We start from the raw sequence: 24,854 nt of genomic DNA, 5'->3' as shown, positions 1-24,854 counted from the left end.
ACTATCCAAGAAATTGCTCCATGACCGTAGCCCAGTGTGAGACTGATGGACACCAGCTCCACTGTTTTCTGAGTCCATGCAGAAAGGGGCTCAGACTCCAGGAGAGTGAACAGGCAGTGATAGGTTAACAGCAGCACTGTGTGCTAAGTACCAGTTATCAGAAATCCTGCTTCATACCTGGATGGAACGAGCCTTGAACCTCCTGCCTGGATATGTGGCATGTAGGGTAGAGTGATGATGTGGTCCCTCTGGGACCGTGGGCCTTTCAGTTGTTTTCAAGAGGCCTATAGCCATTTATTAAATCCACAAGCTATCAAACTGAGAACAGAGTTAAATCTACTGGTCCAGTAGATTGGACCAGTGACATAGCCAATTGACTAGTTGTGCTTGCCTTTACTCTTTGGTTCAGGAGACTCCTTTTGGGCAAGGATGTGGTTCTTAAAAATGTCGGAAGATAGGCTTATTGTGCTTAGATCTCCCAAAAGGAGAGTAAGTAATTAATCAACCTTAAAGGTAATGGTTTTTCAGGTACTGTGTTGAGAAAAGCCAATAGCTGTTGTATTTTTGCAGCAGTAGTCACATATTAGACCGTTCATCATGGGCTCATTGGTGGTAGATGTTGGCTCAACTGAATAATGGGATCATGACTTTCAGATCTTGCTTTTTACTCTTGACCTGGTGGCTAGGAGTTTTTATGACTGTAGTTTCCTTAGAGACCAGCTTGCAAGGGGCTGTGTGGTCTGTGGCAGCTCTCAGAACTCAGTGTCTCCAAGTAAACATCAGCAAGCTATGGGCCTTGCCTGTGGTTGCCTTTATGTGACTTGGAAGACTTGGGGGCAAGGGTGTCACACCTAGGTTTACAAGGTAGGCAGGGCAGAGGACACCAGATTGTGAGCAGGAACTGGCATGTTAGAGCTAGAAGTTGTCACTGCCCTCATCACGCCAGAATAGGTGCTCTTCCTGTGTGGTTGTATGGATCTGTGCGTGGGACCTCACCTATGGTGTTGTCCACTGGTTTGCAGCCAGAGGTGCCTATGGCAGGCATAGCTGATCAAAATTTGCATCATCAACTGAGTAATAGGAAACTAATTATAACTTCAGTTCTCCTAAGTTCTTCCAGTGTGTTGGTTAGGCTACACGAAGATCCTCCGCAGATGGGTAAGCATCCCCCTGCATGCACAAGGATTAAGACAGAGAAAGGAATCAGTTGTTAAAAAAGCAGCATCTGCCTCGAGAATGAAGTCTTTTTATTCTGCCATCTGAGAAGGCGTGTCCAGCCCCAGGAGCTTGACCATCTCACTTTCCTCTTTTTTTTCCCCACCTATAAAATGGAAATGACAACTTGAACCTCACGGAGCTGTCCGGAGGATTAAGGGAAACCGTGGGTGTAAGGTGTCTGTCTGGACCAGTGCCTGGAACATAGTAGGTACTCAGTAAATGAGAGCCCTCGCCCCTAGACAGAATTTGGGGGCTTCGCCAGTTTACAGATGGCATCTTGAAGGAGGCAAATGTGTAGCTCTCAGCCCAGGCATTCCAAAAACACATTTCGAAGAGAGGGCCATCCTTGCAATGCTGCGGACAGCCTCTGCAAAAAGGAAGCTGCATCAGGAAGTATTGTGGGGGTCGAGGGACAGAGCGTTGAGCGGGGCCTGCAGGAGCCGCCTCTGATTTCCATCACCCTGAGGATCTGGCTCCCACAGTATGAGCACTTGCCGTTCTGGCGTGGGGTAGACTGGGTGACAGTGGCATTTCCCAAAGCGGATTCCTGAAGTCACTGTTTTTGAAGGATATTAAGGAATGCAATATTTAAAAAATGGGTTTTAGTGGCCAAGTATGTTTGAGATGGCTGAGTTAAATAAAGCTAAATGGATCTCATTCTGGTCCAAACTTCGCAGAGCCTTTGATATCCTTGTGCAAGTTGTTTCTCCTTAAGAAAGGGGCTGGGTCAGCGGCTCATTCTAAATTGAGTCGTTCCCAGAAGCCTGTATTCCCCTCGATCCTCCAGCATCCCACTGTGCCAAGAGCAGCTTAGAAAAGCCAGGTTACCTTCCAGCTCAGATGTCCTGTGTCAGTACCTTCTGCAGGTGGGGCTGGAAGTGGGGACTCAATTCGTGTTTTTCCACTTGTTGGACCTTATTCTCTGTCCTTTGGGACTTCCGGACAGCGCCCAGAAGAGGCTGAGCCACTCAGGAGAGTGCCACCTGTGAGCAGAGATACTCCAGACATCACCCTGGAGCTAATCCTTTCCCTGGGATGAACGCTGTCCAGACCTCCCCTGGTTTTTGGCCTCCCAGGATGTGGGGCTGCCCGAGTTCTTCCTCCCAGGGTGCGGGTGCCTCCCCACCACCCACTGACCACTCAGCTTGTGGAAATGGATCAACTGGCCCTCCTGCTCTGCCAGAGCCACCACCAGGAGGCAGTCTTGTCATCCTCCCTGCTCCTTTGTGAGGCCTTTGACTGCAGAATGTGGCAGAGGGAGTAGTGGGGGCGAGGGCGGGGCAGGTCCAAATTAGTCAGTGTCACAAATGTGGCTCTCCAGGGGCCAAGGATGGGAGATCCAGGCCATCTGCTCACTTGGCTGGATTTCATGTGTGCTCTTGGACTTGTCACCCACACATCCCCCCCATGCCTGGACCTCCACGCATTCTGGGCACTGTCAGGAGGGTGTCTTGGGGCCCTGACAAGGTATCAGGTAATTCAGGTGAGCCTGAAGAGCTGAGGAGTCTTGTTTGTGGTCCTGGAGCTGGTTCTCCCAGCATAGAGCCCCGGGGCCTCCCCAGCCCAGGCGCAGCATCGCTCTTTCCAGGTACCCCAGCCTCTGAGCTGCCTCTGGGATGCTCCACCTCTGGACCTAGTGCTGATCCATCACCATCATTTTCTCTTGCTCTCTCCTGTCCCCCACCCAGCAGAAAGCGCTTTCAGTCGGAGAGTAGAAAGCAAAGCACAAAACCACTTTGAAGAGACGAATAGCAGTTCCCAAAACTCCAGCGGTGAGTGTACCCCGTGATGGCTGTCCTGTCCTGTCCTGAGGCTGCCACCTCCATTTGCTCCCAGTCATGATGGTGGCAGGTGCTTTGCAGGCCTGGGTCTTTGTGGTATATGGTGGTGGTGTTGGGAGGAGGCGGGGGTTGGGGAATTAGAAGGAGGCCAGGGTCGGACAGAAGCCCAGGAACCTTTTCTTCCAGGGACATCCCTCTGGGCCTCAGGGCGTCTCAGGGGCTGTGGCCCCTCTTTGTCTCTTGTCCATGAGAGAGGAATTCCCCGCCTCCCAGTAGCCCACAGCATCCACTCACATGGCCCCAGAGGGTTGGGCTTGAAAGAGCCATTGCTATGTTTTTAGGGTAAACACTGTGGCCAGTTTCTTCCCAGGAGAGGCACAGGGGGTGCAGTAGTGAGAGCTGTGGGTCTTGAGTTCTGGCCCCACTTTGGCCCCACCAGGGCCATCCAGAGGTTCCCTTCCAGCCTCACCAGCCCAAGGTTTGCCTGAGGTTCCCGGTGGTGTTTTGGCTCCCCCTGGTGGCTTTCTGCAGGACCCTGGCAGAGCCAAGAGTGCCTTGGACACAGCAGCCAAAGGCTATTATCCCTAGGCAGACCCAGGTCAGCCTGCAGGGCCGTGGGTGGTCATGAGCAGCCTCTGTCCAAGAAAGGCATAGCACTGTGTTCTGCATAGTGACATCCAGGTCAGAAAGGGAAAAGAATTCTTAACACTTTGGTTATATAAAGGCACCCACTCTCTTGCACAGTTGAAGTTTCATTTGCTGTATTAGGTGTCAGCCTGTGCCCAGCATGTCCTGAGCACTGCTTGGGTGTAGATGGATGGTAGATGCGGGCTGATCGCCAGGGGCCTTTATGAAATAGCCAGGAGAACAGACTCGAACATGGAGGCTTCTGCATAGTAATCTGAGCTCCAGCTAACATCTCCAGCCAAAGTTCAAACCCTGCTCTACCACCGGTGAGCTGGTGACTCGGGCTAGCCCCTTACTTCCTTCTCCGCTGTAAAGTGGGAATAGCACACATGTCCCTGCGCTGGTGAACATTCAGCGAGTGTCCTGGCATAGATTATGTAAGCACTCACATGGTGAGCTGTTTTGGTGGTTTTTTGTTTTTGTTTTTAAGTAAACCGAGTGATCGGATGAGTGCCCCGAGCAAGGTAGTGAGAGGTATGCTGTGAGAGCCTCAAGAATGTTGACAGGATCCCTTAAACCGTACAGAGCACATCGGCTTTTCCAAGCTGCTTCACCTTTTTGAAAAATGTAATCCAGCAGCCTCTGCAAGAGGTCGGCCTAAAAGTGATGGAGTTTTGCCCAAGGCCACAGAGAAATAAGTAGCAGAGCCAGGACTAGAACCATGGTCTCCTGGGAGCCTTTGCTCTCAGCCAGCGGGGCTGCATCCCTTGCCTCTCCTTCCCCCTGAGCTGATATTCAGAATTGGGAATGACGGTGTAAAGTGCAGCCACCATTTATTAAGCGCTTACTGTGTGCCTGGCCTGTGTTCAGAGCTGTGTGTGTCTTACTTGTTTTCATCCTTACCACAGCCCCGGGGCGGGGGATGGGGAGGGGGTCAGTGTTAGCTCCACTTTTTGAATGAGGAAGCTGAGGCTCAGCAGAGGTCGATTGTTGCCCCAGGTCCCCAGCTTATAAGTGGTGGAGCCAGGATCCCCGGCCTAGTCCATCTGGCCCCATTCTGCTTCCTCTTGCATCTGAGGCTCACCTGACGACACCAGGAAGCGTGGGGGACGTCCCGGCAGGCAGAAGCCCTCAAAAGCACAGCCCTCGCTGTGGCTGCTCTGGTGTTTGGTGCCAAACATTCCCATCCCAGTGCCAGGACCTAGACGCATCTGCCTGTTCTAAGGTGGGCAGCCACGCCTGGACATTTTCTTCGTACATTCTGTGAGCTCACTTTTTGAGAGTTGAGCATGTCCTAGAGGGATGGCCCTGGCTGATCTTGCCCTCCCCGATGCTACAGGATGTGAGCCTGGCTCAGATGCTCCCCCTCCTCCGAGAGCCCCATCTGGCTTACTACTTATTAAGAATGGAAAGAATGACAGTTGTCTCAGAGCACCAGGACTGGAAGAGACTTAGCTAAACTGTTTCTCTTTTGCAGAAACTGCAAGTCCCCTGATTTCCAATACTTTCCCTCTCCTACAGAGTAAGTCGTGGTCCCATCGGTGGGCTGGAGAGGGCGAGACAGGGCAGGGAATGAACTCAGCTGGCCACATGCTCTTGGGGCCTCCTCAGAGCATCTGCCCTTGGGTCACCCTCCCAGGCAGACCGGGCAGCTGGTGGAGGCAGGAGGAGGACCCAGCCCCAGGCGGGTGGAGGAGTTTGGGCGGGGACAGGGCAGAGCCCTGACCGTGGGCAGCCTGCCTCTGCTCCCCTCCCCCAACCCTGGCAGGAACACAGACCTCCTCCTTCCTGCCCACTGTGGCAGCCTCGGGACACTTCCTGTCATTGTCAACCATTCCCTTCCTCTCTTTTCCCTACCCTCCTTTGCACCTCTTCTTTCTTTCTTCTTCATCCCTCATCTCTGTGCCAGGCACTGACTTGAGCGTTGGAACACGGAGATGGAAGTTAATAGCTCACTGGCAGACTAGTTCCCATGGCTGCATATACTCTCATTCTCCCTTCCCTTCTGCCCCCTCTCTCCTCTTCCTTTTCCACATCTTATCCTCTTCTTGCTTTCCTGTGGCTTTCTCTACTTCTTACCCTCTTCTCTTGCTTCTTCTTCCCCTCCCTTTCCTGCCCTCTGCGTCCATTGTCTCGTTTTGGTTCATTCATACATTCGTTCATTTGTTCACTCAGCAAACAGTGACATCCGTGTGCTTCCACAGGCAGCGAGATGGGCTGTGGAACCAATAAGACGTGGTCTCTGCTTAAGAGAGCTCCTGGTCCATTAGCGCTGTCCTCCCGCAGCCCATCCTCAGTGCCCAGAACAGTGCCTGGCACACAGTAAGCACTCAGTAAATAGCTGCTGCCTGACTGCATTAGATGGTCTCTCTATCTGCACGTCTTCCTCTCTCCATTGCTCCCTCCTCCCCCCAGCCTCTTCCTCACTAGTTAGTGATGGGGACAGACAGGCTGGGCCCGGAGCCCCAGTGTGTGTTTGGGTTCCCAGTTCCAAATCTGCCCAAAGCCCAGCAGAAAGGTGTCCGGTTTTGTTTTGCCCCTAACAGGACTGCTTCGTTTGTCCCCCCAGAACCTTACACCTGTGGCGCCTGTGGGATCCAGTTCCAGTTCTATAACAACCTGTTGGAGCACATGCAGTCGCACGCAGGTAAGGGGCCCAGTGGCCCACAGCAGAGCCAGCCTGAGGCCCCCAGGGAAGACTGTTCTTTCCTAGGAAATGGTCACAGGACTTGAGACCTGCCCTCGCAGAGCCCTAGTCAGTTATAACACGGGGGGCCGTGGGGAGGGCGGTGCTCTGGGGACACAGTAGGCTCAGAGGGAACACAGAGAGCAGGCATGGAGCTAAAGGCTTCTGGAAGGTTGTGGCTCCAGTACTAAGCCTAAAGGCCAAGTAGAAGCTGGCCAGGAAAGAGACATCAGTGTGGAAATTGAGTGTGGTTTGAGATCAGGGTGAGCAGAGGCAGGAGCTGGGAGTGGGGAGGCATCAGCCTGGGCAGCCTGTGCCTAAGCTCCGTCTCAGCGCAGCCACAGTCACTGTGCCGCTCCGGCCCACAGTGCAGCTGTCCTTAAACTTGAGCAGGCATCACTCACCAGGAGGGCTTGTTAAAGCACAAATTTCAGATTCCATAGGCCTAGGATACGGCCTAGGATTTGCATCTCTGACTAGTCCTCGGACCGTCCCCTGCTGCTAGTCCTGGGACCGTGCTTTGAGAACCACTGCTCGAGTACAGGCTTGTAGCCTGCTGTCCAGATAACCTTTTTATCCGCTGTTTTGCCATCTTTCCAGCTGGCAGCATCAGTCCCCTCACTCCAGACCACCCAGCCTTCCAACAGATAACATCCAGTTTTAGGTTTTGTCGCAGTAGCATCCCACTTCTGGTCTAATTTCTTTTTGAGTCAGGGAAGCACTGTTTGCCGTAACAGATAAATCCAAACTTCTCAGTGGTTTTAACGGAATCATTTCTCAGTCACATCACAGCCTAATACAAGTGTCCTGGTTGAGTGGCCTCCCACATGATGATTCAGGGTCCCAGGGTCCTTCCTTTGTGTGGCTTCATCCTCCCCTGGGTCTTTTTTTTTGAAAGGAGCATGCTTCATTTTTTACCTCTTTAGATGGCAAGTGACACATGTCATATAAGCTCAGATTCCAGGGGCAGGACAAATGCCCAGAGCCACTGCCCAGGGACAGCCCAGCACGCTGCAAAGGGAAACAGGAATCTGGGGAGGCAGCTAGCTGTCCTGTCCCCGCCACCCCTTCCCCAGAGTAACGCTCTGGAGGCACTGGAAGTGATGAGAGAAAGGTTCAGTAAGAGGAGCTGTTGTTATTTCTGTTGTTTATATTATTATTGTTTGTATCTCTTTTAGGTTTTCAAGTTTTCCATATAATCTTCTAGGTCTGGCCTGACTAGTACAGGACTAGACTCTCCTTTAGGTTAGGTACTGTTAGTGTGATCTTCATTCATTTCTTCATTCGTTCATTCATTCAGGATGTGTTTATTGGATATCTGCTCTATACTAATTCACATGATCTTTTGGGGAGCCTATTATTTATTCTAATGGACTTATTAAAACAGGACAGAGTTGGATTGGCAGTCAAGACATGTGAGTTGCATCCTCTGGTGTGCCTCTAAGCCCTGTGACTTCGGGCAGGAACCTTTGTCCCGCTCTCTGAGAGTCTCCATCTGTAACACAAGGGCACATAAACTTGCAATCTCCAGCTGCCGTCCTCACACCAAGGCTCCATCTACAGGTGTCTCACACCTCCTCCTCGCCTTTGCTGTCAATCATCCTGTGCCAGGGAATGCCTTGAATGCCGGCCCAGGGCATTTAGACTTGACCTTATGGGGAACAGTGACAGCAATTGGAAGGCTGCTCAGGGACCACTGCCTGAGCACACCGAGACTCCCACGGCCCAGCCCCTCACTCCTCCTGCTCTGAAACCCCAACCCTCCACCTGTGCCTCTGCCAGCTTCTGGAAGCTGAGGCTAATTAGGGAAGAGTCCGGGTACCTGTACTTCCCCATTCCTCAGGCTCTTGGGCAGAGGCCATTAAAATGCAAATCGAGGCTGCACCTTGTGGTGGCCCCACCTCCCCCGAGCATCTCAACTTGTTTTCTACAACGAGCTTTGGGCTGCTTTGTTCTGGTCCAGTGCTAGCAGAGAATGCAGGAGGCAATCCAGTGCAAAGCCAGGCAGAATCCCAGCCAGGCTGAGTCGGGATTAAAGGATTGACTCCATAGAGAGAAATTAAGCGTCATGATCTGTGCAGTTCACAGTGCTGCTGATAAGGGGGATCAGCCTCGAATAACACCAATCTCATTAAGAGGCTGCTGAATGGCACACGGTAATTCCTGCTAATAAACTTCCTTCCTGTGCTGTAGAGAAACCTGTCTTGCCTCCTCTAACAGTTCAGGAGCACGTTTTGGTAGTGATAATACTAAAGATAGCTAACATTTAGTGACTGATTACTGTGTGTCAGGTCTGGTTATTTTCATCAGATCTCCTGAACAAGCCTATTCGCAAGCTGACATTATCATCTCATTGTTCAGAAACTGAGAGAACCACAGCCAGGAGAGGCGTGGGGACTCACCCAGGTGGCAGACAGGTTGGCAGCTGCAGTCTTAGGATTTGAGAATGGCCACACTTGATTTCTAATCCCTTTGAGCCCCTTCACCTCTCTGGGCCCCAGTCTTCTCATCTGTAAAGCGGGCTAACCAGTGCTTTCCACAGGCTGGGTGCATGTTCTAAAGATAACATGTTCAGGGCTGTGGGACATTCTAAGACCGAACAGCAACAGGTGTCTATTTTTCCATCCCCTGCCAGAAATAACCGCTTTCTCCTTCCTGCACTGGTCCCTCCCTGGGAGATAGCCTTTATTCCACCTTTGCATCCAATCCTTTACAGATGTGTATGTGTGCCTGCCTGCCTGCATGCATGTATATGTATCTGTGTGCACGTGTGTGTTTATCTGTGGTGCATAGGGATAGCCACACTGAGTACATCTTATTTCCTGCTCAAGCTGTAAATCAAGCTTTTTCACAGAGCATTTACTGAGTATCTCACCCATTTTTTAATCAACCAATACTAGACATTGTTTTATACTGCTAGGTTGAATAATCTCTATTCCCAGTCTTGTGGAAAGCCAGAGAATGAGGGAATCACCCTGCAGCTTGCCCAGCACCAGCATTTTAGAGAGAAAAAGGGAAACTGAGGCCCAGAGAGTTGAAGGAACTAACTCAAGGTCATACTCACAGCCATGGCAGAGCTGGGTTCAAACCCAGGTCTTTCAAATCCCTGTACCTCTAGTGAAGAAAGTCAATAAGAACGGCTACTGGTTTCCATTTTTAAATTTGTGCTTCCTCTTTTTAAATGTAATATCTATTCATTAAAAGAAATTGGGAAAATACAGAGAAATTAGGAAATGAAGAATCAGCCATAGTCTCATTACTCAAAGCTAACCACTGTTACTACTCATTGAATAGGTGGTTTTTTCAGTTATTTTTAAAATCAGATTTATTGAGATATAATTTATAAAAATAGACTATATCAATTTTAAGAGTACCGTTGAATGGGTTTTGACAAATGTAGATAATTTAATCACCATCGCAGCCAAAACATATAACATTCCTATCAGCCTAAGATGTTTTCTCCTGCCTCTTGGCAGCCAGCCCCTTCCTTCACTCACCCTCCCAGCCCCTACCTGCTTTCTTTTGCCATAGTCTTTCTTTTACTGGAATTTTATATAAATAGAATTATACGGTATTTAGTCTTCCGAGTGTGACTTCTTTTCACTTAGCATACTTTTGAGCTTCATCCATGTTGTTCCATTTTATCAGCGATGCCCCTTTTTTATTTCTCCGTGGTGTACTATTGTTTGGATATACCACAATTTGTTTATCCGTTCACCAATTGATGGATATTTCGGTTGTTTCCAGTTTGGGGCTACTATGAATAAACCTGCTATGAACATTCAAGTACAAGTTCTTTATGTGGACATATGTTTTTAACTCTGTGGGCATATTCCTAGGAGTAGACATGCTGGTGGGTCCTATGGTAATCCTGTGGTTAACCATTTGAGGTAGTGCCAGAGTGATTTCTAGAGAGGGATTTTTACATTCCCACCAACAGTGTATGAGGGATCTGATTCCTCTACATCCTCGATGACTTGTTATAATCTGATTTTTTTTATTATATTCATCCTGTGTACATGAGGTGGTATTTCATTGTGATTTTGATTTAAATATTCTTGGTGACTAATAATGTGGAACATACTTTCATGTGCTATTGGCCATTCGAATATCTTCCTTGGAGAAATGTCTTTTTAGATCCTGTTCCCATTTTTTAATTGAGTTTTTTTCTCTTTTTATTATTGAATTGCGAGTGTTCTTGACATATTCTAGATACAAGACCTCTATAGATATACGATTTGCAAATATTTACTCCCATTCTTTGGGTTGCCTTTTTACTCTCTTGATACTATCTTTTGAAGAGCAGAAGTCTTTGAATTTGATGAAGTTCATTTATTTATTTATTTTGTTGTATGCTTTTGGTGTGATCTCTAAGAAACTATTGCCTAACCCAAGATCACAAAGACTTAACTCTTCTTTTCTTTTAAAGTTTTATAGTTTTAGCTCTTACATTTATGCCTATATTCCATTTTGAGTTAATTTTTCTATGTGGTGTGAGATAGGGATCCAATTTCATCCTTTTTCATGTGGATATACAGTTGTCCTAGCACCATTTTTTGAAAAGACTATTCTTACTCCCATTGAATTTTTCTGGTCCCCCCCTTATTGAAAATCAATTAACCACACGTGCGAGGGTTATTTCTGGATTCTGATTTCTATTCCATCAATCCATATGTCTGTCTTTGTCCTTCCAATACTACACTGTCTTGATTACTGTAGCTTTGTGGTAGTTTTGAAATCAGAAAGTGCGAGCCCTCCAACTTTCTTCTTTTTCAAGAGTGTTTTGGCTATTCTGCATCTCTTAGAGTTCCACATGAATCTTAGGATCAGCTTGTCAGTTTCTATAAAAAGCCAGCAGGGATTTTGATAAGGATTGTATTGAATCTAGATCAGTTTTGGGGTTATTGCCCTTTAAAAAATATCGTCTTCAATTCATCAGCGTGGAATGTCTTTGGGTTCTTTCAACAGTGTCGTTAGTTTTCAGTGTACAAATCTTGCACTTCTTTTGTGAATTTATTCCTCAGTATTTTATTCTTTTGGATGTTATTGTAAATGAAATTATTTTCTTAATTTAATTTTCAGTGTTCATTTGCTATTATAGAGAAAAAAATTGATTTTTTTCATATATATCGACCTTGTTTCCTGTAACCTTGCTGAACTCATTTATTAGTTCTGATAGTTGTGTGTGTGTGTATTGCATAGGTTTTCTATACATACATCATGTCATCTACAAATAGAGATCATTTTGCTGCTTCTCTTCCATTGCAGTGTAGATTCTTTTTTTTCTAATTGCCCTTGCTAGAACCTGTAATACATGTTGAGTAGAAGAGATGAGAATGGATGTTTTTTTCTTGTTCCTCATCTTAAGGGAAAAGCTTTCAATGTTTCACCATTAGGTGTGGTACTAGCAGTGGGTTTTTCATAGATGTCCATTATCAAGTTGAAAAGGTCCCTTTGATTCCTACTTTGTGGAATCTTTTTATCATCAAAAGGGTATTGGGTTTTGTCATACTTTTTCCACATCTGTTGAGATGATCGTGTGATTTTTGTCCTTCATTCTATTAATAAGGTATATTATGTTGATTTTTATATGTTGAGCCAACTATTTATTCCGGGAATAAATCTCACTTGGTCATGGTGTATTATCTGTTATATATATGTAGCCACATTTGGTCTGCTGTATTTTATTCAGGATGTTTGTGTCTGTATTCATATGGGATAGTGGGCTGTAGTTTCTTATAATTTCTTTGTTTGATTTTGGTGTCATAATAATGCTCGCCTCATTAAATGAATTAAGAAGTGTTTCTTCCTCTTCTTTTTTGGGAAAAATTTATGAAGAGTTCCTTTAATATATGATGGAATTCACCAATGAAGCCATATGAATCTGGACTTCTTTGTGTGTGTATGTGTAGGAAGTATTTTGATTACTGATTCTTTTTTTTTTTTTTTTCAGATTTTCTATTTCTTAAATTGGTTTTGGGAGTTTATGTCTTTCTAAGAATTTTTCTGTTTCATTCAGGTCATTTAATTTGTTGGAATATTATGTATTCCATAATAGTATTTCCTTATAATTCTTTTTTATTTCTATCAAGTTAGTAAACTTGTTTTGTTTTGTTTTGATGCCCTTTATCAAGTCGAAGAAGTTTCCTTCTCTTAGTTTGCTGAGAGTTCATGTCATGAATGGATGTTGAATTTTGTCACATTTTACTGTGCATTATTATTTATGGAGGTCATTCTGCTTCTTTTTTTCTCTTAGTATAGGGAATTACACTGATTGGTTTTCAAGTTTTAACCCCAACTTGCACTTCTGGGATAAACTCCACTTATCGTGACGTATTCTTTTTCTTACTGTAGTTAGTTTGCTAATGTTTTATTAAGGATTTTTGTGTGTATGTTTATGAGGGATGGTGGTCAGTGGTTTCTTTTCTTGTAATATTTTCCTCTAGTTTGGGTTCAGAGTAATGCAAGCCTCATAAAATGAATTTCTAGTAAATATATTGAAAAGACAAAAACACACTTTGAAGAAGTGAGAGTGTGAGATGCTTTAGGCCACTTGGGGTGTAACTGGCACCTCTTGGCTATTTCAGAGCTAGAACTTCATGGTTATGTGTGGGTGTGAGGCCTCCCAGCCAGACGCGGGTATAGCGATTCCCACTCACTGAGCACGAAGTCCTTGCCGGGCACTGTGCTCAGCTCGTTGGCTGCATTATCTCGTTAGCCTTCCAGCAATTTCGTCACAGCTGTGTGATTGTCTTCATTTTTCCAAATGATAAAAATGAGGTTTGACAAACAGAAGATAGTTGTGTAATGAGGAGCCAGGATTGGGACCCAGGCCTGAGTCCCCGAGGCTGTGTTTCACCTGTACCCACCGAGCCCTAGCTCTCGTCTTGTCAGTCCACGAGGCTCCTATATTTTTGGGTTAACACACTATTTCCTTTGTGCCCACAGCGGACAATGAGAATAACATCGCCTCCAACCAGTCGCGATCGCCACCTGCTGTCGTGGAAGAGAAGTGGAAACCCCAGGCCCAGAGGAACAGTGCCAACAACAGTAGGTCTCTCCCAGCGGGGAGCCCGGGGGACTCATGGAGGTCTGCCCCACGCACCTCCATCCCCCACATGGGTTGTTCCCTTCCGCCCCTCATCCCCACCACCTGTGCCTCCCATGATGACAAATGACCATGCACAACAGTTTCCAAAGCACTTTCACACCTAAGACCTTGTTTGTGAATCATAACCTCACGGGATGGGCAGAAGGAGGCCTGGGGAGAGGAGGTGATCTGTTTGTGGTCACAGAACACAAATTAGTGACAGAATCGGAACTGGAATCTGCTCTCACCACTTCACTTGGCTGTTCTTTTCTGACATTGTGGCCTCATTTATTATATTCACTAGATATTCCTTTATTAGAGGCCATTTTTAAACTGAGGAGAGGTTAGACTAGTTGGCTTCAAAAGTGTAGGTGAATGACACATGTAGCAAGTATTTCACACATACCGGTAAATTTTATTTCCACGAGACTCGTATGTTAAAGACAGCCAGCACCACCAGCCTGTGTGCAAAATAAAAGCTCCTAATTCCTAATAATAGATGCTTAGAGTATTAAGCTGCTGGCAGACCAAGGAGCCTCAAATGCCAGGATTAATGACATCTCTCCTTGTATCCCTTGCCAGCCACGACCAGTGGTTTAACACCTAACAGCATGATCCCTGAGAAGGAGCGGCAGAACATCGCAGAGCGGCTGTTGCGGGTCATGTGCGCAGACTTGGGTGCGCTGAGTGTGGTGAGTGGGAAGGAGTTCCTGAAACTGGCCCAGACGCTGGTGGACAGTGGTGCCCGCTATGGGGCCTTCTCGGTCACCGAGATCCTGGGCAACTTCAACACGCTGGCACTGAAGCACTTGCCGCGCATGTACAACCAGGTGAAGGTGAAGGTGACGTGTGCCTTGGGCAGCAACGCCTGCCTGGGCATTGGCGTTACCTGCCACTCACAGAGTGTTGGCCCTGACTCCTGCTACATCCTCACAGCCTACCAGGCTGAGGGCAACCACATCAAGAGCTATGTGCTGGGAGTGAAGGGCGCGGACATTCGTGACAGTGGCGACCTGGTGCACCACTGGGTGCAGAATGTGCTGTCGGAGTTTGTGATGTCAGAGATCCGGACAGTGTACGTGACGGACTGCCGGGTGAGCGCGTCCGCCTTCTCCAAGGCCGGCATGTGCCTCCGCTGCTCAGCCTGTGCCTTGAACTCGGTGGTTCAGAGCGTGTTGAGCAAGCGGACGCTGCAGGCCCGCAGCATGCACGAGGTCATCGAGCTGCTGAATGTGTGTGAGGACCTGGCGGGCTCCACAGGCCTTGCAAAGGAGACCTTCGGGTCGCTGGAGGAAACCTCGCCACCACCCTGCTGGAACTCGGTCACGGACTCGCTGCTGCTGGTGCACGAGCGCTATGAGCAGATCTGTGAATTCTACAGCCGGGCCAAGAAGATGAACCTCATCCAGAGCCTCAACAAGCATCTGCTCAGCAACCTGGCAGCCATCCTGACGCCAGTGAAGCAGGCGGTCATTGAGCTGAGCAATGAGAGCCAGCCCACCCTGCAGCTGGTGCTGCCCACCTATGTCAGGCTGGAGAAGCTGTTCACCGCCAAGGCCAATGACGCGGGCACCGTCAGCAAGCTGTGCCACCTCTTCCTGGAGGCCCTCAAGGAGAACTTCAAGGTGCACCCGGCACACAAGGTGGCCATGATCCTGGACCCGCAGCAGAAGCTGCGCCCTGTCCCGCCCTACCAGCATGAGGAGATCATCGGCAAGGTGTGCGAGCTCATCAATGAGGTCAAGGAGTCCTGGACAGAGGAGGCTGACTTTGAGCCCGCCACCAAGAAGCCCCGCTCTGCCACCGGCGAGAACCCCACAGCTCAGGAAGACGATCGCCTGGGGAAGAATGAAGTATACGATTACCTGCAGGAGCCCCTCTTCCAGGCTACCCCTGATCTCTTCCAGTACTGGTCGTGCGTTACCCAAAAGCACACGAAACTCGCCAAGCTCGCCTTCTGGCTCCTCGCGGTTCCGGCCGTGGGGGCCAGGAGCGGATGTGTAAATATGTGTGAACAGGCACTTCTAATCAAAAGGAGGCGACTGCTCAGTCCGGAAGATATGAACAAACTCATGTTTCTGAAATCCAACATGCTTTAAGACTTTAGTTTGGAACAAAAAAAATAAAGAGAGAAGAGAACGGTAAAAAGAAAAAAAAACACACAACACTGTCGCAAACAAAGAAAAGGAATTTAAGTTCTAAACACTGTGGACCTCATCATAAATGCCCCCTGGAAACTTAAGTGCTTTTTTCAGTGTGTGTGTGCATGTGCGTGCACACCCACACCCGTACGGATGTGTGCAAGCACACATACTGTGGGTGCGGCCTGGGGATCTGTGCTCATCTGTGAGGCCACAGAAGCCTCACGCACACATGCACACACATACTACCCTGGTGCATGCACGCTCGCCCGCTCGTGGGCGCATGTGCATTAAGCTGGGTGTGTCAGGAAAGCTGAGTGTTCGGGAAAGAGGGAAGATGCTTCACCTTTTCTCAGTAAGGGGCTTTAAAGACTCCGTTTTCAGGTGTGCAGATTGGTAGAACGCTGATGTCGTAAATTGTTCAGGCAGCTGAGATCTGAAGTGACTTGACACTTTCTGTCCTTCACCCCATGGTCCCCCTTTTTCCTCCGTCCCCTCCTCCAAGCCCTCCTGACCCTAATGCACCCACCCCACCCCAGCTGCCCTGCCATGGATTCTCCAAACTGCATCAGATGGACAGTTTCTGCACTGGACTTTGTTCTTGTTCACCTTCAGGGCATTGAGCTGCTGCCTTTGAGACGCCCTTGGGTGTCACGGGGCAGCCGCCTTAGAAACACACCTATCTATCTCCCCAAATCAGGAAAGGAGACTTTAAGAATATAAAGCTGACTTTTGGCTTTTTAATATAAGAGAAAAAAAGACATTTTTCAGAGAAGTATAGATACTGTCTCCACTCCTTAATACTTTTTTCCTAACATTCTAGCAGTTTTTACTTTTTTTTGTTTTGTTTTTTTGGGGGTTTTGGTTTTGGTTTCTTTTTTTTTTTCCTTTTTTCAAATTTGATTTAGACTCTGCTAGGAGGCACTGAATGTCTATAACTTATGTTTTGGAAGTCTTTTTTTTTTAAATGCCCTTTTCCTCAAGTCACACTGTAAACTAGCTCATCTCAGTGGTATATTCACTATCCTAAGGTTTGTATTAGCCTTCCCTGTACAGCCCAGTTTTCGTGTATTCGAACAGCCAAGACCATGAACTTGGCTGTGCTGTTTGGAAACCAGAAGTGGGGTTGGAGTCACAGGTTTCACAGATGTGGGGTTTGGTGGAAGCCATAGGGAAGCATGTGGCTTAGGAGTTTCCTGAATGTAAGTGGAAGACCTGCCCTCCTGGCTTGCTGTGTCTGGTACTGCGAATGTTTGATTTCTATACCCAGAGTGCATTACACTACTCGCCACATCACTGACACTTCCAGCTCAGCCGGGACTCCTGAGATGATCCGTGTTCACATCCATCACACCTCAGACCCACGACCTCTCCTCCCCACCAGGACCCTAGGGGTTCCGGCAGTTCCATTGCCCACAGCCCTCCTTCCAGGACAATAGTTGAGCGCGGTGCCTTGTGGGCCAAACGATTGATGTCTTGAGGGTGGAATGGCATTAGGCCACATTCAACTCAATGCTGTGAAAGATATCTTTAGGCTTTTCTCTCCATGAGCAGTTTAGGTTCTATACACTCAGTCCAAATGCTGAGAGGGTGGCCCCTGTCCCCTCACAAGAGGTGGTTCTGTCAGGATCAATGCTCAGCCTCCCACCCCACCTCTCAGTGAATAAAATGCTCTCACATCTTCCGACACCCATGGCTGTGAGATGGAGGTGGTGGTTACACCAACAGCTTCAGGCTGAGAAAGACCACCGTCGTGGGGGCTAAATCCACTCCATCCCTTCCTGGTAATAAAGCATTACTCAACTGCGAGATACCTCGACTACAAAAGCACTGTACAACAGCCCTCTCCCCCGGGTCCGTGGCAGACGGAGAAGTAAAATTGGTTTAAAAACAGTGTCCCTGGGGCCAAGCCTGCTTACTTTGCCTCATGAGAACTAACCCTCTGAGTCCTCGACATACTGAATTGCATCCAAGTGGCCCGTTTCCACAGTCTCTCCAGCAAGCCATGGTCTCAGGAACTACCGTGCCATTTCCTCTCTGGAGAAGTTCTAGGCGTTTCCTTCACAAGGTTTCCAACTGGGGTCATGTCATCAGAAGAGCCTCTGCCCGCACTGGACAGTCATCTAATGTCACTCCCCAGAGCGTATGGGAGCATCAGCAGACTTTTTGACTGGACCTTTGGGGACATTCCAGAAGGTGCTGCAGGGTTGCTGATGAGTAACAGGTGCCTACAGCTAAAGGTCCCTTCAGCTTTGCTTTGCTGCTGGGAAAGGGTCCGCGACCTGGCACTTTAACCACACAAGGAGAGTCATCGCTGCCCGACTTGTGTGGTCAGTGGGAGCAGAGCCATGGAGCCCATCCTCCTCCTTAGAGGAGAGCTGTGCTGGCGTTGCCCCGTTATTGGGCCAGCTGTTAGAAGGTAGGCATTTCACTTTCTTGCAAAGCCATCAGAGACCAAGCCCAGATACGCATTCGAGCACTCAGCATTCTTCTCTTTGGAACACGGGATATCTGCCCTCTAGAATGAAAATTCGAGTTAAGTCTTACTAGACATTAGGTATCTCGTCATATGTGTCACCTCCTGTTCTGTTCTTCCTTTCCACCTCAGTTCAATCCTTAGGACTTGACTTGCTCTGCAAGCTTGACGTGAAAGCTACTGGATACTCTGAAGCTGTCTCCTGGGGCTGCCTTATCTGGATGTGGTAACAAGGTGGCAGGTAGTCATTTTTTTCTTGCAATCTCTGGTTCCTCAGAAACTGCTGCCACCAGCAAGAGAGACTGTACGAAGGTGCCCCCTCAGCCTGCTTTCTTATGCAGGTAATTCCCATAGTGCAAATCCTGCCGCAATGAACAGCTTAACAAAACCCAAAGATCTCACACTGGGCTTCTGATTTCCAGCAATATCCACCTTATTCAAGTTCTAGCTCAGCCAAAGGATTGAGATAGGCTTTTCCGGTTCATCTCCAGGCTCCCAACCTGGCATTAACCTTCGGAAAGATTTTGTTTTTCTGCTTCCCACTTCTGTGACTGCTGTAGGAGTTTCCACCACAGGCCCTTGGGGCTGGCAGACCAGGAACCATTTGTGTCATGTTTTGGGCAGCCAAAGGCGGTTACCTGCTGACTTGGACACAACTCGTCTCAAGCCATGTGATTCCTAGGACAGAACTGGTCTTTGTTTTGGTATACACAGACCCCAGAGGAGACTCTACAGGGGTCTTGCCCTTCATCTAAGGTCAGTTAGCTTCACCACCAAAGCCCAAGCCAAGGACCACGCCTCGTGGGTGGTCTCTCAGATTTGGCGTAGCCCGGGGGCCTTGGCTGCACCAAGAGCAGCGATGCCATCCCAGTCATCGTGAGTGGATGCTCTTGTCCCGACATTATTCTCCCTTCCCTGTGCCTAGGTCAATCAGCCCGGCCTCCTTCCTGGGGGTAGTTAGGAACCAAGAAACAAAACGAAAGGGCCACCTGACTCTGCATCTAGCCTGCCTGACGTCCTCATGCTTCACAGAGATTGGCTCTCGGCTGCGAAAAGGGTATGATGACGCAATTGAGAAGTTATGAGTTTTTAGGATTCAAGGAAGGACATTTTGTTTTTTGACATCAGGTCCGTAGACTGGCAGGTGTTCTCTCCTTCAGTTCGCTCTTTTATCTCCTGCACTTTCAAGAAACACCAGAGAAAAGCTCCGTGAACTATAGTTTCTACTAGTAAGCCAAACTTGTGTCTTTAGGAGTCCCCTATGCTTGCGGGAGGCCACATGCTCCCACCTGGACTTGGACTAGACTCCTTGGAGAGTGAGCACCTGGAGAGATGTCAAAGATACAGCACACACTCTGTGGGATCCACAGGTTCACAAGAAAGGTTGAAATGAAGCTGGGATGCAGATGGAGAAGGGAGGTCCCATGAGAAATGGCCTAGAAGGGGCCAGTACCTGGATAGTGTCATCCCGATGGATGTGCTTGCAGAGACAGGAAGATGAGGTGCACTGGGCATGGTGGGCAGCCTCCTGCCACACTGAGTTGGATCGAGTTCATAGCTGTGCCCCTGCCTTGGGAACAGGGCAATGCCTGTGCCCCTGGGATGTACCTGAGGAAAGGCTCCTAGACAGCCTGCTGCTTTAGACAGAACCAAGAGGCTATGTAAGGCTCAGGCTGTCCCTTGGAGACAGTAGGTGGGGGGCTCCTGTCTTAGCCCTGCCAGCCCTGCCCTAGCCACCTGTATTCATCTGGGCCAGCAGGAGAACTGGAACGGGGCCTGCCCCTCTCTTCACTGTGGCTAATGTTTGCTAGGCCAGTTATGGTGAACCAATGATAACAGTGTTTTTCCCTCTTATGTTGCCCTCCTGGTTTCCCCTTTTCAGAATTTTCTGGACGGTTTCGTCGTTGTTTTGCTTTATCTCTCATAGGGTTTGAGGGTCGTAGTCGATAGAGGTCTGCCTTTTCTTAAAGGGGCCCTGTGGTTTCTGTGTGCAAAGGTTCTGCTTCCGTTTTGATAAGAGTGAAAATCCTTAGGTCGCTGTTTGTATATTGACGCAACCACAGTGTCACTTTAAAGAGTCAATTCCTGTATAGAGAAGGATCTGCTAGGTTTGCAGTTGGGCATCACCATCAGGATCCATGAGGGTCCTATCCATCCATGCGTCCCACCGGGCACCTTGACTCTTCAAACCAAAGTTCCTTATAGGGGCACAGCCCAGCCTTGACTGCAACCTCAGGGGCCTGGGATCCCTGTGGCACTTCCTGAAGTCCAGGTTGGCAGAGACCTTTGGGTCTGAGACCGGCCAGAAGGAGGGGCTCCTCTCACAACCCAGGCGCCAGCCAGTCTCCTACCTGGGACCCTCCCTCCCACCCAGCTAGGGTGGCTGGGTTCCCCAACAGTGAGCAAGCTCGTGGACTGGTGTGGGGCTGGGACTCACCAGCCAGGAGACAGAGGGACCTGCGGGGCTGGAGGCGCTCAAACCCACCAGGCAGCACGTCCAGGGCCATTCAGATCCCGAGCATCAGGAAATAATTTTGTACAAACACCTGAAGCAGAGATATTTTTTAAAAAGTATAAATTATTTTCAGTTCTCTTCTGATCCTACCTTTTTCTTTTCCCCACAACTTCACATCAGTGACTCTTTCACATCAGGTAAACCTTGAGAAAGCCTTGGTGCCCCCTCCCTCCCACACCTCACTCCGTAACCAAGTGTGTGCACCCCACATCCTTTCTCAGTAGTTAAGATGTTCTAGGCAATACCATAGGCACATCGGACTGTGTCTCTCTCTTCGAGTGCAAGAAACTCAAGTCATCTTTAAAAAATACAAAAAAAAATTTACAAAAAAACAAACACAAAAAAATATCTTTTTTAGGCCAGAGTTTTCTACAGGTATTAATGAATATTTTTCTTAATCCTTATAAGTTTTATGTGTTTAATATTTCTTAATACCGGTAGCATTAATTTATACTTTTGTAGCAACACAATATTTTTATAAACAGCCAGTGCTTGGCTCAAGTCTCCACGAGGGGTTTATGCAGGGCCATCTTGGGACTCTGTGTACCATGTACTGTATTTAAAAAAAAAAAAAAGTTACCTAGTGTCACCCTTGCTGTGTTAATTAACAAAAGATGTTGTTTGCAGTCTCCTGTGTCAGTGTGGATCCAAAAACCTGTGGATCCAACAATTCTACAAGGAGTCACATTGCATGGGGGTTGAGTTGACGGTTCTTGTGTGATATGTAAGCCCCCGAGACCAAACTTGAGGGTTTATTTAAGGGTTTTCTGTTTGTCCTTTGGTTTTTTTTGTTTCACTTTGTTTTGGTACCGTTTCTCCATTTACAGCCAAATCAGTTTTGTGATGTTTAAAACATATACTGATGTCAAATGGAGGAAAGGAACAGAAAAAGAGAAGAGTTTTACAAAATAATAAAATTTAAAACTGAGCTGTTTAAATGTTGCTGTTTTTACCTGTCTGTTCTTGTCTGAAAGTGGGACATTCCCAGGGAGAAGAGGAATGTTCCACTTGGTTCCTTAAATCGCCAAAAGCCCCAGGCCAGAATTCAGAACCCCTCTACTCCATGAATTATTGCAACATTATTTCCCAGTTGGTTGATACCAAGGCAAAAAGACATCCTTTTAATGGTTAGAGGATCAGTTGCTTAAATGATTTCATGTCAGTGTTGTATTTATGGTTTTACAATAAAACAACCTTTAGGAAGATGGCAGTGTGTGGCTTTATTTCTTGGATTTGGGCTTGGGCCATGTCATCCACTTAAGAGCATCTGCTGGTGAGTAGAGATGGACCAGAGGCAGGGCACCTGGGGGTGACGGCTGGAGTCCATCCCAAGGGGGATACTGTGAGATCAGTGCTGTCAACCGTTTATCTGAGCTCATTGTTCACCTCCGGCACCAGACCCAGCTCAGCCACTGTTTGATAAATAGGGGAGGGACACGGCCGACAGGAGACGTGGTCCCTGTGGGCCTTGCTTATGGAGCGTTACCCCATGAAAGAATGAATAGATTGCATCAGAATCCTACAGACCCAATGCCTGAGGCACACAAGTCTCCTTTGCCCAGTGGTCATTTCATTTGCCACTTGTGACCCTGTACCCTTTGTCCTTGACCTCTCAAGTGATAATGTGTGATGTTATGTGTTGTGTGTATCGTCCATTTTCTGGGGAAAGTGTCTGTGGCTTTGCCAAATTCCTGATGGCATCTGCGAGCACCCTCCATGGTGAACTGCAAGGAACCAGCCTGGGTGAACTTGCCCCACTGCAGGCCTCACCCAGAGCTTCACATTACAGACACGCACATCAGTGCTTTACTTAAATGAGTTCAGCTGAAGGCGAGTCGGAGAGAAGGTGCCAACGGAAGACAAACTGTGGCCTGAGTGGGTGGGGAGGGGTGACAGGTCCTCCTAAAGCTGGCCTGCTGCTGTGAAATGCCCTTCCAAAGGTAAAACCACCATCTTGCTACCAAGTTGATGGGATGCCAGACACCGCAGCACCCAGCTTTATCCCTGTCCTCAACCACATGTGGGGTGCTCTCCTTGGATCAGCTGAACAAATTCCATCAAATCGCACATGTAACAACGTAAAGGCTGTAAGCTGGACCAACCTCCCAAAGGGCATTAGCCCTGCCCTGCAAACCACCGTGTGGGAGTTTCCTGTTGTGACATGGACTGTGTAGACATTCCTGAGCAAGCGATTGAAGTTTAATCGAGTTTCTATGCAGTCTAAATCAAAAATTGGGAGTCTTACTGTAGCTGAAAGCATGTTCCTCACACTCTGGAACTTCGTGATCCAATAAGGCCAGAGCCTGGCCCAGAGCCTTCCGATGCCTGGATTTTAAAGTTCATAAAAGGACATGTTTCTTTATAAAGCAGCCATATCTGTTTTTTAATAGAAATGAGTGACTAAGAATCGTGAGTTTTCAGGACAACACTTTGCTGAGAATGACTGTGGAGCCTCTGAGATGAGCATCACGGACTCCTGACTTAAGTCGCAGATGGGCTTCAACCCCACTCCACCCCTAAGGGATAACATAATGATCCAATGGAACCTTCTGTTGCGAAGGCTTTAGTCGATGTCATGGAAACAGATGCCTCCGGTGACTGTATTTATGGTGAACCGCAGGGTTGGTGAACCGCAGGGTTGGTACTATCTACAGGGGCCGACTCAGCTCAGCTCCTAGCCCTTGGCATGCAGAATGCAAGACAGGGGCTGCCGGAACTTATTTTTCTAGAGAATTGAGAAACCCAGATTTTTATATGGAAGCTCAGTTTTTAAATGGTGAATTCAGAACTGTAAAAATAATCTGCACATCCCATCCACCAGCTGGCCCACACACCTGTGGCTTGCACCTTGTGGTTTAAACATTTATTCTTCAGGTCACTTCAAAATATCCCTGTTCAGAGTGGCACCTTCAAACTGCTGTAGGTGGCCGTCCCTGGTGTATGAGGCATGACCGGAGATATGGATGCAGGATATGATGACATTTGTTACTTCCGGGGCGGAGAGCCTGCCTGTCACTTCTCCCTGAACCCACTGCCCAGACTCCACCTACTTCTGCCCAGAGAGTCTTGGCCATGACCACGAAGACTGTCCCTCAGGACCATCCTCTCTGTTGGAACTTGGGAGCCCCAAGCAGGAGCGGGGGACTTTATGTGGTCTGACCAAGGGGTCTGCAAAGCTTTCTACACCCAAATCCTTGCCTCTGGGTTTATCCCCTCAACAAGAGAAGTGGAATTCCCTCCTTCTTTCCTGCCGTGTGTCTTCAGCAGATAGGCTGATGACATGAGGATGAGCCTTGACTGACTGAACCCCCAGCCCTTAGCAGGCTGGTCACCCCACAGAGAAGAAGTGCTGGCTCTGCTTGGGTTTCTGCTGCTGGGTCAGCTTTTCACTTCCAGGACACCCAAAGCTGAGGCTTCGCTCCCTCGGCAGCAGCCACATCCAGCGGGGCTCTGGGTGGATGGAGCTAGCAAGAGAGATTTATGAACTGCATGTTTATATCCAGGGTGTCTAAACTGGAGGCTCCCAGCGTCATGTTCTTGGGCCAAGTTGGTGCCTGAGCCACCCTGGATGGCCTGGTCTACCTGTTCTCAAGGGAGGAAAAACCAGGCCAGACCAAGGGCTACTGGGTCTGGTCAAGGGCCCTGCTGGTTGTCAAGACACAATGTGAAGGTCAGTGAACATTCTCCTTCTGGGGCAAAGGGCCAGAGTGAGGATCCCAGGAGGTGGGAACTAGAAGGCCTGGTGGAGAAACAGCTGAGATTTTTCAGCTCCCGGCAGCTGGTGCTGGGGACATGGCTTTGGCCAAAGTGAAACGTTGGAGGGGGGTCCATGCAGCAAAAAAACGGGAATTATTTCAGGCACTGAGCTGCCTGGGCACACTGGGGTATAATTATTCTGTTCATGGGTTGCTGATGACCTGTCAAACCCTCCCAGAAACAAGTACCCAGTTTTTGCCTCTCCTAGCTTTTTGAAAGCAAACAACCTTATTTTTATGCTATTATGGAGTAAATAGAACTGTGACTTATAATTTGCATAGCCAATCTCAATGTCCGAAGATAGTTCTATTGTAATTCCAACACATTTTTCTACTTCTGGGGAACACTGGGTCACTCATGGTCCCACCTGCCCCTCTCGCCACCACGTTATACGATTGATGACAATGATGAACAGCCAGGACATGGAATTTCAGGAGTCTACAGTTTGGTTTTTATTTGAACCCAGGGCTCTTGGGCCAGCCCGCCCAGTGTGGGGCCCTGGGACAGACAGTGGCCACAGCCTCCCTGCTGCCCTCTGGCCTGTGGACTCTGGCCTCGGACTGT

The 24,854-nt window shown here is 48.3% G+C and overlaps 1 protein-coding gene across 1 annotated transcript in view; it reads left to right on the top strand.

Moving 5' to 3' along the window:
• The window catches only part of ZNF618 (zinc finger protein 618), a 131,377-nt gene extending 109,638 nt beyond the window's left edge, over positions 1 to 21,739 (top strand). Inside the window, exons 13-17 of the mRNA XM_025050435.1 lie at positions 2,907 to 2,990; positions 5,104 to 5,148; positions 6,196 to 6,273; positions 13,261 to 13,362; positions 13,985 to 21,739. Of these exons, the coding sequence (XP_024906203.1) occupies positions 2,907 to 2,990; positions 5,104 to 5,148; positions 6,196 to 6,273; positions 13,261 to 13,362; positions 13,985 to 15,501 (1,826 nt within the window). The 3' untranslated portion in view covers positions 15,502 to 21,739. The remainder of the gene's footprint in view (positions 1 to 2,906; positions 2,991 to 5,103; positions 5,149 to 6,195; positions 6,274 to 13,260; positions 13,363 to 13,984) is intronic.
• The last annotated feature ends 3,115 nt before the right edge of the window (positions 21,740 to 24,854 follow it).

This window comes from Pteropus alecto, unplaced genomic scaffold (genome assembly GCF_000325575.1).
Source record: "Pteropus alecto unplaced genomic scaffold, ASM32557v1 scaffold226, whole genome shotgun sequence".
Classification (NCBI taxonomy): Eukaryota; Metazoa; Chordata; class Mammalia; order Chiroptera; family Pteropodidae; genus Pteropus; species Pteropus alecto.
Note: the sequence above shows the minus strand (reverse complement) of the source record. Positions and strands in the feature narration are given on the sequence as shown.